The sequence below is a fragment of the Rhinolophus sinicus genome, linkage group LG06 (assembly GCF_036562045.2).
Source record: "Rhinolophus sinicus isolate RSC01 linkage group LG06, ASM3656204v1, whole genome shotgun sequence".
NCBI classification, from domain to species: domain Eukaryota; kingdom Metazoa; phylum Chordata; class Mammalia; order Chiroptera; family Rhinolophidae; genus Rhinolophus; species Rhinolophus sinicus.
In genome coordinates, this window is record NC_133756.1 from 133,524,215 (window position 1) to 133,541,584 (window position 17,370).

At 46.4% G+C, this 17,370-nt stretch overlaps 1 protein-coding gene across 9 annotated transcripts in view; it reads left to right on the forward strand.

Annotated features, from left to right (window-relative positions):
• The window catches only part of NAV2 (neuron navigator 2), a 717,995-nt gene that overhangs the window by 330,617 nt on the left and 370,008 nt on the right, over window positions 1-17,370 (forward strand). For 6 of the 9 annotated variants that reach the window (XM_074336124.1, XM_074336125.1, XM_074336126.1 and 3 more), the window contains exon 1: window positions 8,811-9,914. The exons of 2 other annotated variants lie outside the window; for them this stretch is intronic. In XM_074336124.1, coding sequence (XP_074192225.1) covers window positions 9,657-9,914 — 258 coding nt within the window. In that variant the 5' untranslated portion in view covers window positions 8,811-9,656. Of the gene's footprint in view, window positions 1-8,808; window positions 9,915-17,370 lie in introns of those variants that run through there. One more of the 9 variants, XR_012497554.1, reaches the window with a different exon arrangement.

The window sequence follows — 17,370 nt, forward strand, 5'->3', positions numbered from 1 at the left end:
ATTCTAGGAACCTGTCTTTGATAACTGGGCAGGAAGTCAGCCTTGCAGGCCAGACGCCTTTGAAGACTGGATTCGGCATCTCCACATACAGCCCTTCATGGTCCCCCCTTGGGAAGGATAAAACCCTAACAAGCAAATGATTCTGAATGGGAGTTAATTCAACATCTCAAAGTTCAGAAAGATGGTCTTTATGGAATTAAGGGAGCCAGGATGACGATGCTTCACAGGCTTCAGTGCGGCCTTAGGGAGACTAGCTTTGTTTGATTCGTAGTTGGCACATGTCCAGTCTGCCCTGAGGAGAAAATCCTGATAAATTTATCAGTGAATGTCTAAAATTCCTGCACAATTTGGAGCTTTAAGAAAATTGCCAGGCATTTTCTTAAAAAAAAAAAAAAAAAATGATTTAGTGGTGTCTTGTCCCACTGTTTGTAAAACAATATCTTTCTAAGCCAACAAATCCCTGTATATTTTGTTCTTTTCCACTCGTCAAGCTCTGAGGTTTTATTTGCCCTGGGTTTGGAGAAGAAGCGGAAATCAACACAGCTGTTTATGTTTAGTGGCTTTGAATGATCTCAGGGCACAAAAGATCCTCATGGGTGTCTCTGCTTTGTTGACAGTTTTTAGACCAGCTTTGAGCTCAGCCAAGGAGTAGTGTGAACTAGAGTTCCCTTTCACACATGCTCGGTAGGGTTCATTTCAGGCATACTGGGGGCCTCGTCCTTCTATCTCTTCTCTTTCGGCAGGATGGGGACCCTGTCTTCAAGCCAGTGTCACTGGCTGTAGAGATAGCTTGGTAGATCAGTCAGAAGAGAATTGATTTCCAAGTCCTGCTGCTCAGGGGTGGTCTTGGCACTATGCAGAGAATGATTCTGTGAAGAGCTGCTTCCCAGGAAGGAAGGGAAAACAGGACCTCTGGAGTAACCATTCCTACTTGTCTTAGGACTTTGTTATATATATAGGTAACCTCCCTTTAGCTAAAACTGGATTTTAGTCTTTGGTAGCTCACCAAGTGTTTGTTTGGGACAGGGCTCATTTACCCTGCGGAGGGCAGAGATGGATATAAGCTAACTTCCGTATCACCAACATGAGGCAAAGGGCTTGGTTCACTATAGGGCTTAATAAGTGTCCCCTGAATAATTAAAAGGTTAAAACAAGTAAAGATAGTTATTTGAAAAATACAGAAAATCCCATGGAAAAGTAAATTAAAACCACCCATAATTTCAACCCTTTAAAACAAGGATATACAAGAAGATGAAATTGCTAGTCCCCTATCTTGCCCCTCAGAAGTAACTGCTGTTAATGGTTGGATGTGATTCCTTCCTTCCTTCTCCTTCTCTTTAAGAACATATTTATGTATACCTAGGTAAACACATAAAAATTTATGAGCAAATTTTAATAGTAGCCAAACTTATATGTAAATATTAAGATACATACCCCCACTAAGAAAACATTTAAAATTTTTGAAAAAGTACAAAATGCATACCAAAGCTCTACATGATTTCTTTTGTAAGTTATCCACTGTCAAGATTTTTCCCGACAGCACACCTTGATGAGCACAGACCTCCAAGAGTTAACTCTGCTCCAAGCCCACCTCTGACAGCCCCGGGCACCACCTGCGTCTGGGCACCACATGCCTCTGGGCACCATCGGACTCTGCCAGTGGGTCAGACCTTGATCGGAAGCCCCTCTCCCAGCCTCTCCCATCGGATGCACACCAGCCTCTGTGCCTGTGCCTGGGGCAGAGTTAGAGGGTAGGCATGCAGGCTCCCAGTGTGATGGCAGTGACCAAAAGAGGAAATGTGGCAGAGGGGGCGGCCGGGAGCAAGTCGCTCAGTGCCCGGAGCTTCACACTGGGAGACGGTCAGGCTGCTTAAGGCCATCTGCAGCATGGACTCGGAGGCAGCATTCGGGCTATTCCCCAGCTGCTTTGGGGCTGCAGGGGTAGCTAGACTGGCAGAGGGTGTCTCTCAACCAGAAAAATCTCGCTCAGAAAGTAATAGAAGGCCTGAGTTTTTCCAGATGGCCTGTCATTGGTTAAAATTATCCAGGTTATTGCCTCAATGGCCCTCTACTCTGAACTTTGAGAGAGCAAAGAACTGGTAGCATTTCTTAACAGCAGTGCTTTTCAATTTGCCTGCCCCCAGAGAGCTTTACTAACATACAAACGCCTGGGCCCCATTCCCAGAGAGTCTGATTTAATTGGCCCAGGGTGGGGCCTGGGCAGCAGTAGTTTATTAATTCCCTGGGTAATGCTAATGGACCGCCAAGGCTGTGAAGCCAAGTGTGAGGACCAACTGATTCAGAGTCACCGACGGCTTCAGAGTCACCGACGGCTTGTTTAAAATGCAGACTCACAGACTCCAAATTCTAGGTTTGTTGCAGGGGGTGGGGGGTGGGGGCTTCAGGATCTGCTCCTTTAATGCCCCCAGTAACAAGCACCCCAGGGATTCTTAGGCTTCTTGTTTAAAGACCACTGTTCCAAGCATCTTTGTCTCCCCGTGGACACCAGCAAGCAGGCAGCTCTGTCTCAGAGCCCGAGCCTCAGGTAAGCAGGCCCCGTAACTGGGGGCCTTGCCTCGCTATTAAGACCGCTATCATTCACAACCTGCGTGGTTACTAATCCTTTCTTCCTGTTTCCTCCACTGTAATATGGAACAATTATACCACCATACCAGAGCGCTCTGCAATGGTGTGTATTAGGCCAGTCTCCACAGGAAGCCATTATTGTCATTTCTACTGTTATTGTTATCATGATGGTGAAAGCTTTGATAGTATATAGTGAACACCAGTGCCTAATGTTCAGGGTTCAAGCTCTGGAGTCCACGTGCCTGGGTTCAAATCCCACTTTCCCACCTAATTAGCTATGGAGTCTTATAAGATGCAGAACTCTTTGCGGGCCTCAGTTTTCTCTCCTGTAAAATTAAAATGACAGTACCCATCCACCTTATGGAATTGTTGTGAGATTTAAAGATAAGATATGTATAATGCTTATCACAGTCCCTGGGAAATATTAAGAATAACTTCAGAAGTTATGGTTCTTACCAGCAATATCATTACTGGGTCAACTGCAGTTGCCAGGTCTACTGTGGGGAAAGAAGAGTGGAGAATACAAAATAAAGTATATATATGTAAATATATATATATATATATATATATATATATATATATATATATATATATCAGTTTGAAACACAATTAACTAGACCTCTCAATTGATAACATTTCTTCATCTATAATAGTAAAAAAGTGGGTAGAGAATTAAAAATAGCAAGCAAAAAAAAAAAAATAGTTTGCAGCTAGGATCCAGGCAAGAATCTGGACATATTCAGCTCAGTCCCCTTCCCCTTTACTTCCTGCAGGTACAGTCCTAGATGGTGCTTACTCCAAAATACAGGAGGAATTTCAAGAAGCCACCAGTACTGACGGGACTATAGCCAACTGCAGGGACCGGAGAATCCAGACATTGTTATTTTCCTCCTCTCCTCCTTCACCTTTTGCTCACACTTGCAATCTTGATATTCATCTTTTATATAGTCTTTCCCTGGTCCCATCTCCTTGTCAGGAGATGTTCTTATTTAAATTTGCTTGACACTCCAATCCCACATGAAATGGTGAATCCAAATTCCTCCCAAACATTCTGCAAATCACTGAGTTGGGGAGGAGGGGCAAAGATGGGGGACACAGTTTTCCTTCCTGTGGCCATCTCTGATTCTGCAGTTTTGCTCCCACTAAACTCAGGATCGCACTCTATTCCCTGTTGTCTTCCTTCTCCAAAATGAACCCAGATTCAAAACTCAGCTCTTTTTTAAAAAATAATTTTCCCCATCAAAAACATCTATTCTCTCAAAGTGTTTGGTGGCATAGCAGGCTTTATTGCAATTTTAGAAGGAAAGGGTTTTACTTCGCCACAGTGCTCTTCTTCTTCTGTTCTCCCCCAGGACTCTCTTCACATTACTCTGGCTACTCTATTTTGGGGGTGCCCTTTACATTACACCTGAAATTTTCTCACTTATTATAGACAACAGCGTAGCTTAATCCCTGTGCTCTGGGCTGCCCTTCTGATATATAAATGGTATACAAATAATGCTATCTCTAAGGTAACGTAAGATCTCAGAGGCTCTCTCTCAAGTAGCCCAGAACTGACTTTGAAATTTCAGACCTGCCTATCTCCTAGAGCCTGAATATGGAAAGTTGTGATATGTGACTTATATTCCCACTGGTGTGATTTATTGACACATTCTTCCCCCCCCCCCACAGAAGGCAAAATAGTCACAGTCTAAGTTTTAAATGTTTTTTCTCTATTACATTTATTTTTTGTTAATATTTAGCCATTAGCTTATTGAATATGGCCTTTCCTCAAATCCTTTGTGGAATGAAGCAAGATGCAAACTTGTAAAGGGAGGAAAGTGGACCCATATCTCTTAGAGTTTCAACACTAAGGGTGGAAAGGAAAGGATATTTCTATTGCTTTTCAGTTTTTTATTAGTCAGAAAGTTAAATTAATCAAAATAGCTGCTAACCCCATAGATAGTTGATGCTCCTATGTCCCTCATTTATCACCATATATGTTGCACTGCTTCTACTAGAGTATTAGTTATACTGTTTGTCATTTATTTTCCTGTTTGCTTCTCCTACTCGATTGTGAGTCTTCCATTTTTCTTTTATGAAAAAGGGCAATCCTCAGGCTGGGCAACATAGTCGCATCATTCTTTAAACCATGAGAGCAGAGAATAAGAACTTATTTGCTCTCTATCATGATGGCCACAGCCTGGCACATAGATGGCTCTCAACTATTTATTCATTAAATTAATAACTGAGCTACTCCATATATACTTAATCAGAGTTTACTATATATTTGCTTGACATTTAGTCAGGCCCATTGCCTCTGTGCCTGTAAACACACACACACACACACACACACACTCACATAGACTCCTCACACTCCAGCATCTGCACATAGGAGAACTCACAGTCTCCAAAAGCTCACCATTGTTATATTGATCTGTGCACAGGCCTGTCTGGAAAAAGAGAGAAGTGAGTGGGACGCTGTCCTGAGGTTCTTATCCTGACTTCATCCTCTGCAGTCTGGGATGAATGGGCTCTCAATTCAGCCACTGCCAAAAGGTGGGCATTTGTGTCATAAGTTGCCAACCATGGTGTAGAAAATTAAGGAAAAGTGAGTTTTTGAAAATGAACTAGTGTGATTTTTTTTTTCACTCCCAAGTAAACTCATAAATGTTTCACTCCAGAGACTCGCAACATGTCCATTCATTGGGTATAGTCAGGGGTCTCCAAGAGTCTGTTGACTTTTTCCCCAGGTCGCTGCATTTTTCATGATAGGCAGGGGTTTAGATGTTCCAGGCTCTTCACAGGACTGTCTTCTTGGGAGGTCAGTTGCAGCCAGGGGTCTTTAGCACTAATTAAGGATGCATTGATGGGGCTGGTCACTTGCAGGTCAACTCTGAAGCCCAGTTCACACTCAACTAATCCCCAGTGCCTGATGTTAAGTATCAGAAAGGGATGCAGCAGGTGCCTCCGGGTCTGAGATTGGCTCTTCTGACCAGGGAACTGTCCGAGCTCTTAGGGTGAGTCAGTGTTCCCGAGAGCTCGGTCATACGTTTCAAACTGCCCCATCACTGACATACGGGTGATTTTGTAAGTTTACAGTTAGAAGAAAGAGAAAGGTTGTCGAAGTTGAGATTTAAAATGTTGTGCTGTCCATAGTGCATATAATTTTTAAAAATAACAATGTTTTAAAAACCTGGATAGTGTGTGCTTTCCAAAGCAGTTTGCCAATCTCTGAACCAGTGACTTCTTTAGCTACCAGAGCTTGCCAGACACATTGATTTAAAATGACTTATTTCATGTTAATATAGCATCCATGTGGAAGGAGTAATTTTATAGGACATTTTAATAATTTGAGATGATCTTATTTAGAGAGGAATCCTGCAATTATCTCTTTTGCTCCAAGAGAAAAATAGCTTTTTTCCCCCTTGTATGTCTGTGATGATAAATTATTTTGCTTTAAATAAGGAAAATGAGAATTTGTATGAAAGATATAAAGGGGGAAGAAAAATGTTGCAGGAAAGAGCAAATAAAATTATTTAAGGGATGAAGAGGCAGGGAAATTAGTTCAGAAATAAACTTAGAGAGTCGTTAGTTTTCCACCAAAAAAAGATGAGAAATTATCAGATTTTACGTAAATCACACAGGGTTAAGATGAATGCTTATATGTTTACCAAATTCTAGATTATTAGGAACAGGTACTTGTAATACAGAAAAAAAAAAAAAAAAAAAAGAAAAGAAAAGGAATGCACTGTTTTTCATATTAGTATACATTTGAGGGTCTCAGAACTCAAAAAATGAACTTGGCAGCAAATATGATTTAAAGAGGAGATCCAAGATGGCAAATACATAGCCTGTATGTAATTATTTCTATTTTTGTACCCATGACAGACATTATTAATTCATCAGGCTGCTGTTTGCAACTAAACTACATAGATGCACCTCAGAATTCTTTTCAGCACAGTGTGACAGAAAGTAACTTAACTACAGATAGACCTTGAGATGAACCCTTTTGCTACACATGGCTTAGCCTTACTGCTCATCACAGGGGAGCTTATTCAGAAGCAGAATCTCAGCCCCATTCCAGACCGACGAATTAGAATGTGTCTTTCAGCAAGATCTCTATTACTTCTTATGTATATTAAGTTTTTAAGAAGCCTTGGAAGGGTACTGAATGCATGATATATTCATTGGGGAGGAAGTTCTCAAACTTTAGTATATATCAGAATCATTGGGTTAAATACTTGTTAAACCTAGATTGCTGGGCCCTGCCTCCAGAGCTTTGGGTTCAGTAGGTCTGGGGTGGGGGTTTTCAAACAAGTTTCTAAGTGCTGCTGTTGTTGCTGATCCAGGGACCATACTTTGAGATCCACTGCATTAGGGCCATGGGAATGCTTTGGAACATCTCCATGACCTTTAAAGTCGAAGACTGCAGTAACTTCCCATAATTCTTGGTACATCCGTCAAACCAGAATTCTGGGTAGGAGAGTCCCAAAGTTTACTACAGCGTAACATTTCTTATGACCTATGTACCTGAATCTAAAAGGTTCTCCTCCTGGAGAATTGCTGCTAGCATCATTCACTCATTTATTTGATAACAATTTGAGTAGTTAAGTTATTCTGTCCATAGCATCATACTAGATGCTGAGAGAATCTAATGGACATTTAAATGCACTTCCTAACTTCAAGAGTCTCTCTAAGAAGAAAATAAACTCATGGAACAATAAATAACAAATGGCATCAGATGGCAAAAGGCAGAGTGCTAAGTGGCATGGACCACATGTGATTTAATTTCAGAGGGAGAGAGGATACCTGAAACTATACATAAGACTGTGTGCATTTCAGTCTAGTTAGAGTAGAAGGTCAATATATAGAACGGATGGAAGATAAGGTGGGAAGAGGAAACAAGCCAGGGTAAGGAGACACCTTCTCATTTCTTAACGCTGCTTTAAGAGGTTATTTTAAAACCGAAGTTTCCTCTGGTAGAGATAATGATAAATCAATCGATCAGCATTATAAATCACGCGATAAGGTGTGCATAACAGAAAACCTTTATCTCAGAGACAGAGAAGAAAGACAAACAGCTTATACACAGAGATGCCTGGGAGGAAAGTAGCAGTAATTTAATTAACAGGGATAATAATACCCCGCTTCTATTGGCCCCTTACACTGCCAGGTACTTATGCTAAACAACTGTCATGCACTATCTCATTTAATTCAAACAAAAGTGAATTATTTAAACACAGTCCAGCCTCCTTACTCCAAGTGAAAACCAAAGCTTTATATGGATGCAGTAAGATTAAAGAACTCGCCCAATTGAAATCCAGGCAGTCCTGCAAGGTGGGGGCTCCTCATCCATGAAGCACGAGGGTTTCTGGCCTGCCTGGATCCTTCCTTCCAATTCTCATATCCTTTGAGTCAGTGAGGAACGCAAACAGCAACTGAGAGGAGTAAAGCAATCCTCAGGCGAATTAAAGCCGAGGAACCTGTGGGGCCAGTGTGTCCAAGGCCCCAGGGAGGGGCTCCTACATGAAATGCAGCAAGGTTTAGCCGGAACCAGCCAGGGTCCTGGAGCCTCTCCTGGCTTCCTCAGGCCACTCTAATTACAGAGTCTGTGGTAGGTTGCAAGGAGGAGCTGTTTCGGGGCGGGAAGCTTCCTTGGGTATTGTATTTGCCTATAAATACTTCAAATAGTTAAGTGAAATGTGCAGCCTTTGAAAGCTGGAGAGGAAGCTATTGGGAGGTTCCCCCGCCCCCCGGCCCGCCTGGCAAAGCAAGCAGAAAAGAGGAGAAATGGCTGGCGTCTCGTTAACGCGGGAGACAAGTAACAGCCCTGCCCAGGCCAGATGGCGGGGTGCGGGGCCTCGAGTGCGACTCCGGAAGACTCAAACCGTTAAGGTGACCAGAATAATTTGAAAAAGGAAACAAACTTCTCCCGAGCCGTGCCCTCGGGGACCGGAGGGGGACGTTTGCGTTTGAAAGAGCATTTTTCAAAAGAAGGCTTCAGTGCGCGGGGGTGTCGGCCCGCCGGGAAGCGCGCGGCCGGAGTGGTGCTGCAGAGCGTCCACCAGCCCGCTTTGTACTTGCGGCCAAGCGCGGCCCCAGAGTTTCGGCCGCAGCCCGGGAGTTGAGGCCACACCCCCTTTGCAGAGAGATCCGCGGCCACTGATTGGCGCGCCAAGGGCCAATGGGCGCGCCGGGGCGGCCCGGGCTGTCAGCGCGCGCCGCAGACGCGCGGGCAGCAGCCTGTCTTCCCTGTGCGGAGCCCCGCGGTCAGAGCAGCCTTCCCGGGAAGCGCGACGGCCGCTCGCGAGCGCAGCCCTGCCCAGCCGCGCGTCCCGGTGCCCGCGCCCCACGGCCACAGCTTTGCGCTATAGCGCTTGGAGCATGTGCAGACCCACAGGCGCTAAGGTGCTACCTATCCGGGGGGCTTCTGGGCTGTGGTGACTCGCTGTCACGCCTAGAGAGACCTTTGGGGGCTCTCGCCGCGCCTCTGCGTCGCGGGTGACACTGCGGTGCTCGCGATCTGGGCGGCAGCTGCCTCTTGGTGGAGACGTCTTGGGCTCCGTGTGCCCTCCCTCTCCCTTTCTCCGCCGCTCGTTCCTTCTCTTCTGCCGCAGTTCGCTCCTTCGCTCGCGGGTTCACACCCGCAGCTTCCCGGAGCTGGAGGTGTGCGTCCCCGCCGCTTCTCTTCCAAAGAGGCCTCTTCACTTCGGAGATGCAGTGACAAATTAATATGGGCTTCCAAGCCTCAGGTTCCCAGGAGAAGAATCGCAAGAGGCAACTGCCTCTGAAAACCCAGAGCCCTTGAACAGGCCTCCCAGGAGGGGTGTGAGACACGGCTGCAGCATCCATCCAGGTGGTACCAGCTGAGCACCGCGACAGGTTCTCCGCCGCATCCCGCACCTTGAAGGCGCGCTCGCCGAATAGCCCCGAGTTCCCCGACTGGGGATTTTTTTTTTTCCTCCGCTGGTGGTGGGCGCCTCGCGGGCCGAGGCCCGGCGCCTGCTCTACTGCCCGCGCTGCCTTTAGCGGTCGCCTCCGCTGCCGCTGCCAGGGACGTGCTGGGAAAACCGAAGCCCCGGGAGAAGATGCCGGCCATCCTGGTCGCCTCCAAAATGAAGTCGGGACTGCCCAAACCCGTGCACAGCGCCGCGCCCATCGTGCACGTGCCCCCGGCCCGGGCCGGCCCCCAACCCTGCTATCTCAAGTTGGGAAGCAAGGTGGAGGTGAGCAAGACCGCCTTCCCTAGCCAGATCCCCCTGAAATCGCAGGGACTACAAGAGCTGGCGGCGGAGGGGCTCCCTGTGCGGAAGAGCGGCTCGTTGGAAAATGGGTTCGATACCCAGGTGAGAGGTGCTGTGTTCTGGGGCACTGATCTGGGAAGATGGGTGAATGCTTTTTATGGGGGACTACTCTGTGGGCAGAGAAGGAAACCGTTCCACTTCGACCCACAGATTGGGGGATGCGCGAGTAGAGTGGGCTGGCCGGTGGGTGTGGCCCGGGTGCTCTAGGTTTGCCTTAAGGATCTGTATGAGACCCGGGTGCGGACACGCTTGCGGCTTCCTTCTGGGGGGGGGGGGGGGCACGGCAGGGGTGTTCTCCAAAAAACGTGCGCAGCGTTGGTAATGTCAGGTCCTGCATGTCGAGCGCTTGCCCCCCCACCCCCACCCCCACGCAGTATCAGCCGAGTCTGGCTGCCTGTCGGTTCCGCAGAGATTTTGTCCCTGCCAAGGAGTGATCTGAGGCCTCATTGGACGCGACGCCCCCTGGCCTAGCGGCAAGATCCAGGGAACGAGGTCTGGGGGTGGCTGTGAACCTGCTCCCCTCGGCTTGAAGATGACCTGTCCCTGCCCCATCCCTTGGACTGACAGGATTCCCGGCACAATGCTAGGACTGCAGTAGGAGTGCCCGGTGCACCCGCTGAGGCAGCCAGTTGGAGACTCCTAGCGTCTTGGCTGGCTGTTGCGGTGTGGGTGGGGGTGTGGGTGGCTGCCTCAGAATGGCGGCCCGAAGCTAAGCCCCTCCTTCGTGGATAGTAGATCCTGGTGCTGGTAGCCTGGGTGACTGGGGGTGGGGGTGGGAGTAGTGGGCATGGCTTGAAGAGAAGTGGTGACTTCTACCTTTCCAGACAGAGCCCACATCACCCAGTTTGGCTGGGTGGCAGGCTCTGCCATTCAGTCTCTTTTAAGGAAATCAGCGAGGCCCAATCAGGTTCTCTTGGCCTCTTGCCCTCCCTGCTGTTTTTTTGTTTTTTGTTTTTTTTTTTCCCTCTCTCCTGGTAGGAGGGAGCAGGGGCACGCTGTGTATTTTCTTGGCAATCACTCATCAGGGACTTTTGGGGACAGGCGGACCTGACGGATGTGACTGTCCTGTTCAGGAGAGACAGGAAGCTAGAGGGGGAGGTAGTTTGGGGCTGGTGTCAGCGAAGTGGCAACAGACCAGCTGACCTTTTTGGCACTTACTTCTCTGCTGACACTGTCTCCACCTTCTTCTGGAGCTTTCTCTGATCAGAGGCTAGAACTCAACACATTCCTAGCCTTTCTGATGGAGGAACTGGAACTGGAAGCTAATTGTAAGCAGACTTTTGGAGCTCTGGGCTGGAGAAGGCCCTCAAAGCAGATTAAGCTCCCAGGCCAGGCTGATAAGCATGCCCCTTGCTGCTGCACTTGCTAAATGTTTTTGGAAGCTGACAGGTTTGAGTGATGGTGTGTGGGAGGAAGGCAAGATTTCCCCCAATGCGCTCCCTGGGTCTGTCTCTGCTAGGGTTTGGTGCTCTGCTCTCTTTTTCTGCTGTTAGTCTCAGGATTTGTCCAGTAGGTTTGGAAATAGGAGTGGGGGCGGGGTGTACATTTCATCCTTGGAGGTGGGGCTTATGAGGTGTAGTGGGTGGTATGTGGGAGGCCAGAGCAGTGACTCTAGGATGTGACACACATCCATTCTGATGAGGAGGACCTGAGGAATGAGAGGGAAAGTAGATGCTGGGATTAACTGTTCATAGCCAGGCAGCTGTTCTGCCTTCTCCCATTTGACCCTTCACTTAACAAACATTGCGGGAGGACTTGCAGTGGGCCGGCTCTGGAAAGGTGATTCATCCCCCTTTTCCCTGGGGGGGAAAAATGTTCTCCAGCTGCTCCTGGAGGGGCTGGCATGGTCCAGTTCCTTCCAGGCTTTGCTTTCCTTCCCTACCCTTGGCCCACAGTTCCCAGATGCCCCCATTCCACTTGCCTTACCCTCAGTGGGAACTTGTGCACGGTCCATGAGGATGGTTTAAATGGACTGCTAAGGAAATTGTCCACTTCCCAGTGGGCTAGCCTGGTGTTTACCAGCCTGCCTTTCCTTATCTGTTTCCGGGCTTCCTGGGGGCTCTTCTCTGTGGCAGGTGACAAACCTTTGTTTTCACTGCCCCACCCTGGATCAAAGTGACCTTGGCAAAAATAATTTTCCCTTCTTTGGACCAGGCTACCTCCCACTCTGCTGCCACAATGCCCATTCACCATCTAGGAAAGCCTCTCCATTATGGCGTGAGGACTGCGTCTGGCTCGGCACCTGGCAGTCCCTGATCCAAAACCCGGTATCTATCACTAGAAGATACTCAGGAAATAATGAGTTAAATGGCAAATGATGTTTTGGGCCTCTGACTTCCCTTTTATTTAGGGATTTTTTTGGCAGAAGGCTGGATGGTGCAGTGGTCAACAGCATAGGTTTTAAAGTCACTTGGATTTCCATGGTGTCCTGTCTCTGTCATGTATGAGCTGGGTGACCTAGTCAATTAGCCTCTCTGGGCCTCAGTGTTCCTATCTGCAAAAGTGGGCATAAACAGCCACACAAATAGTGAGGATTAAGAAAAATAACATCTGTGAAGTGTTTAGCCCAGGGTCTGACAAATAAGGAATACAATAAAATCAGCTATTTATATTGCTAAACCGAGAGATAGGGCAGTTAAACCTACATCTAATAGCCTCAAAGTAAGAAAAGGCATAGCTTATTCTCCCAAGCCCTTGAGAAGGTATCAGTTGGTTCAAAAGGATTTACCGAGCATCAGTCATGTGCCTAGTACAGTACCAGGCTTGGTGGGAAGATGAGGGAAGGGCACGGCCACTTGTTAAGTGCCTGATGTGCCAAGCTTTTTACATATGATCTCATTTCATCCTCATAGTAACACTTGAAGATGTGACATTTTCTGTAACAACAATTTTCTATAACAATAATAATATAATGATGGCAAATCATTACATAGCACTTTCTATGTGCCAGGCATTGTTCTAAAGATGTTACATAAAATACCTCATTTGATTCTTACAAAAATCCAGTGAGATATGTGTTATTCCTCTTATTTTACTCATGAGGAAACTGAGGCAAAGACTGGATTAGTAACCTTGTAAATAGCAGAAGTAGAGTTAGGCCTTGGACAGTCTGGCTGTGGACTCCGTGCCCTTAACCACAGTGCTGTGCAGATGTAACCACAGAGACTTCCTTATTATTGGCAGGCCCTGATTTATAAGACCATTGCTCTAACGATTGAACTAAAACGTGAGACTCAGTAAGGTGGAGTTGCTTGCTCCAGGCCATCCTGCTCCAGAGGAGGGCATCCAGCTCAGGTAGGTCAGGCTTCAAGGCCAGTCCTCTTCCCACTCTTCATAGCTGCCTCCTCCAGCATGCTCTGGCAGATGAATACTGTAAATAAGACACGGCTGGGCTTTGGAGAGTTTATACTCTAGTTGGGAGGCATAACGGCTGTACCCAGGGCAACAGGGCACATCACTGACAGGGCTGGGAGTGATGCTTGAGGCTCAAAGCAAAGGAAGGGCCATGATGGCAGAAGAAACCCACAGGGCCTCATGGAGGAGGCAGGAGGTGCCTGGGCTTCAGAGATGGGCAGGAATGGCTGGGTGGGGAGGAGAGGGCGTGAGGTGAGTATGACAGGGAAGGATGAGGAGCAGGGCCAAGCAGTGGTACAGAGCAGGAGGTAATGAGCAATACAGAGTAATGAGTGGTACAGAGCAGGCCAGGCTGGAGGAATTACAGCTGCACCTTCATGCACAGGTAATTGTTCCATATCTAGTGTCTTCCTTTTAAAAGGTGATGAAGAGAAAAGAACAAAGTCTCGCAGTTGAAGGATTGGCTTTGCATGGCGGCTTCCTGGTGCATAGTAATTCTGAGCATTCAGGGTAGTTCTGAGAAGCTGGAGAGATGAGGTCCATAAAAGACCTGGTTCATAACAGACCCTTGGGGAATGGCAGTGATGATTATTAATATTAGCTTGGGGTTCAGAATATTCAACATGGTAGTTATGGGGGAAAGGAGGCAGTTCTCATGGCTGCTTTTATTATGCAGCAACTCTCCTCAGCCAGTGACAGCCCATTCTCCCCCAAGCCTGCTCTCCATCTCCATCAAGTGTGATAAGACCTAACGTGACCAGGAAGCCAGCAAATAGCTCTGAGGTGCAGCGCCACAGTGAACTCCTCAAACCCCTCACCTTCAATTTCTCCCACACGCCTATAGCGGGGGCTTGACCCCAAGTGGGGGGAACTGTGCTATGCAGCAGCATATCCCCCCTTGAATTCCCTTCCTGGTGCCGGGATACCTGGGCCTTTCCCCAAGAATGAACATTTATAGCATCTGCTCTGTTAATGTGCTGTGTAAATTATGACCATGTGCAAAGAATTGTTTTAGAGATAGGCTCTGTGTTAGTTCAGAAACCCTGTCCAGCCGACCTTCAGATAAGGAATGCTCATGAGCTATTTGAGGAGAGGTTAGCCTACTTTCAAGAAGCAGTTGCAGGGAAAAATTATATATATAATACTTTGATATTTCCTGTTTTTAGGAGCCTGGTGCTCAACTTGCGACTCATTTCTTTAAAAAGGTAATTAGAAGTGATTGAAATCCTCTGTGGGTGTTTTAGATGTTTAAAAAGAAAGTGCAGGGAGGCCCCTGGGAAGAGCGCACAGCTCCAAGCTTACAACCTGTTGCAGCTTTACCCCATTGTGTTTTGATTAGAATCCGTGCTCCATCATCAAAGTTGATTATGGATTTGATTAGTGCATTTTTTTGCTATTGTGTTATTCCCTTTCTTCTCTTTCTCAGTTCTTGGAGGGGAACGTGTTGCATGGTTATCTGCCAACATATAAGAATGTTTATAGTTCACATATTATTGCTTATTCCATGGGTTAATTTTCTGAAGACACTTTAAGGGTGGGACTGGTGGCTTATTTAGGGTATCATTATGTGTGTATATATATGCATATAAATACATCTACTTCTGGATATGTGTATATACACATATACACATATGTACACATGGAACAGCTTAAAGTAATGAGCACATGTAAGCGCACACACATCAAAGGCCAGGCTGGAGGAATTACAGCCCAATTTCCAGCTTTCAGAAGAGCTAGATTTGCTTCCCACTTCTCACACTCTCTTCCTCTGTGACCAAGATTGAAACCAAATCTTAGTGTCCCTTTTATTTACTCATAAGACAGAAGAGATGCAGGCTTGAGAGAGGTGTTTTAATTAGGACTTAGTGAAGCTCCTGAAGCCAGTCTGAAAAAGCCAAACCCACCCAGTGAGATTCCTATTTCTCACAATCAGCCTCAGCAGCAGGGAAAGGAGCCTTTATGAAGCATCTGCTTGCTATATGCTGGGTAGTCAGCGGTGCTATATATATATGATTTAATTTGAGACATAAGAAACTGGGTAGAATGCAAAGTGGTCTGTGGATTTTATATGAGGATGCTGAGCGTTGGGCAAGTTATTTAGCCTAAGTGTCAGTCTTCATCTATGAAGTGGAAATGGTGATGCTTATAGGTTGGCTATGAGGACCCGTGAGATGATACGGGTAGGTTGCTGAGCACAGTGTCTGGCGTGTAATAAGTGAGGAATATGTGGTATTGCCTATTTTTATTACCCAAGGTCACAGTCAAGTTTGAAAACCAGATTTCCCTCATTCCAAGCTCATACCTTTCCGCCCTATGTGTCTGCCTCCCAAGTGCACGGTCGCTTAGGTGGCAGGACAGAGGCTTGCCCCCTAGAAGCAGAGAGCATAGCAGGGCCTTGGTTAGATGCATGAGGAGCAAGAGTAAATTAAGAACCATCTCCTTCAAATGAGTCATATCCAGACTTGTGAAACGATACCTCTACACTTGGGTCCGTCCCAGACATGCCATCTCTGGCACTAACCACACTGAGGGATGTGCTGCAAACCAAACTTATGGGAAGGCTTCTTTGTACCCTCAGTCTGAGCTGGCATTGCAGAGCTGGTTGAGTGGAGCCGGCCAATCTGATGGCTCTGCCCAGAACCAAGAATGGAACAGTCCCATTGATTGGGCTTTTGAATGGCTCCTTATTGTTCTGAGGGCAGAAGGAAAGCCCTCTCTTCTCACGCCTGGCCTGATTATGGTGAGAGCTGGACCTTGTGATCAGTTTGGTCATTGAGGTGCCCCAAGGCATGGCCAGCTGCCCAATGGTGTGTTAGCAATCGCCACAGGGCCAGTTTCAATGCCGACTCAGTCTCTTGGTCACATTGTTCAAAAAGATAAACAATATGTTCCTAGAATGCCTTGGGCAGAATGGGCCATGTGATTTGGGGATCAAAACTGGGTCAGGCTTTGTTCTTCAGTCCACACAAGACAATAGTGAGTGACACAAACGTTTTTTGCAGGCACCCCAGGTCGCCCACACAGAACCTAAAGAGTGACTCATAACTTAGTGCTCCCTTTCCCAAGGAAAACAGACCCTCTCTTGTGTTTTGCAAACAATGGCTCCACAGCCTCTGACTATTTTGTCTCTCCTTCCAAGTGAAACCTTAATACCTCTAGCAAATTTGGTGTTGTTCCAACACCCTACCCCTTACCCCATCTTGGGAGAGAAGATTGGGTAGAAATGGGGGCTTGGGCAAAATAATTATGAGCCTACCTCCTCAGGTTCTTTTGGGGCCTTTGAACAAAATCAGTTACTCTGGGCAGTGTGACAAATAAAAATAATTATAGTAATGGTTGCTGACACTGATGGAACATAGCCTGTGTACCAGCATAAGGCATAACATCAGAAATGTATCATTTCATTTAATCCTCACAAAATCCCAGGAGGTAGATGCTACTTCCTGAAGATGAGTGGAAAGGACAGCTCTGGGAGTCAGCAGTTCTGTCTCTTTTGACACTTTGCTACATAACCTTCACCACGTTTTGTTGTCTTTGAGCTTCAGTTACTTTATCTATAAAAGGGAGAGGCTAATACTTGCTCTGCCTTTTTTGAAGGTTTATTGTGAAGCTCAATAGAGGTAGTTATATTATGAACGAGGCACTGATTTAAGCAACTTACACTCTAAATACCCTTTAAGGAAACCAAGGCTGAGCAGTTAAGCCACTTTTCCAACTAGCACAGCTTGTAAGCAGTGGACCCAGAATTTGAACCCATATCTGTTTGACCGCAAAGTCAAGGTTCTTAAATAGCAAGTGTGAAAGCACTTTGAAACAATATCTGAAAAGACATTGTTGATACTAAATCAAAGTAAATTGCTCTAAAGTTTCCTTTGTCTGGGTTCATATGCCATTTGGCTCCTTCCCTCTGCCCCAAAGTTTGGAAATATTAAAAATATTCTTTCAATATTAAATAAATATTCGTTGCTTCATAATATCAGTTAACCACCTCTGGGATGTATAAAATTCCAAGTGCTCTGAGGCCTCAAGGTTTGCTAAAGTCTTATCACTGAATGCAACTGGCAGGGCTGGTTTTGGACAGACAAAGGGGAAAATGGGAAATTCCATCAAAATCATTTGTTGGCATGAAGCAGCAATCAGATAA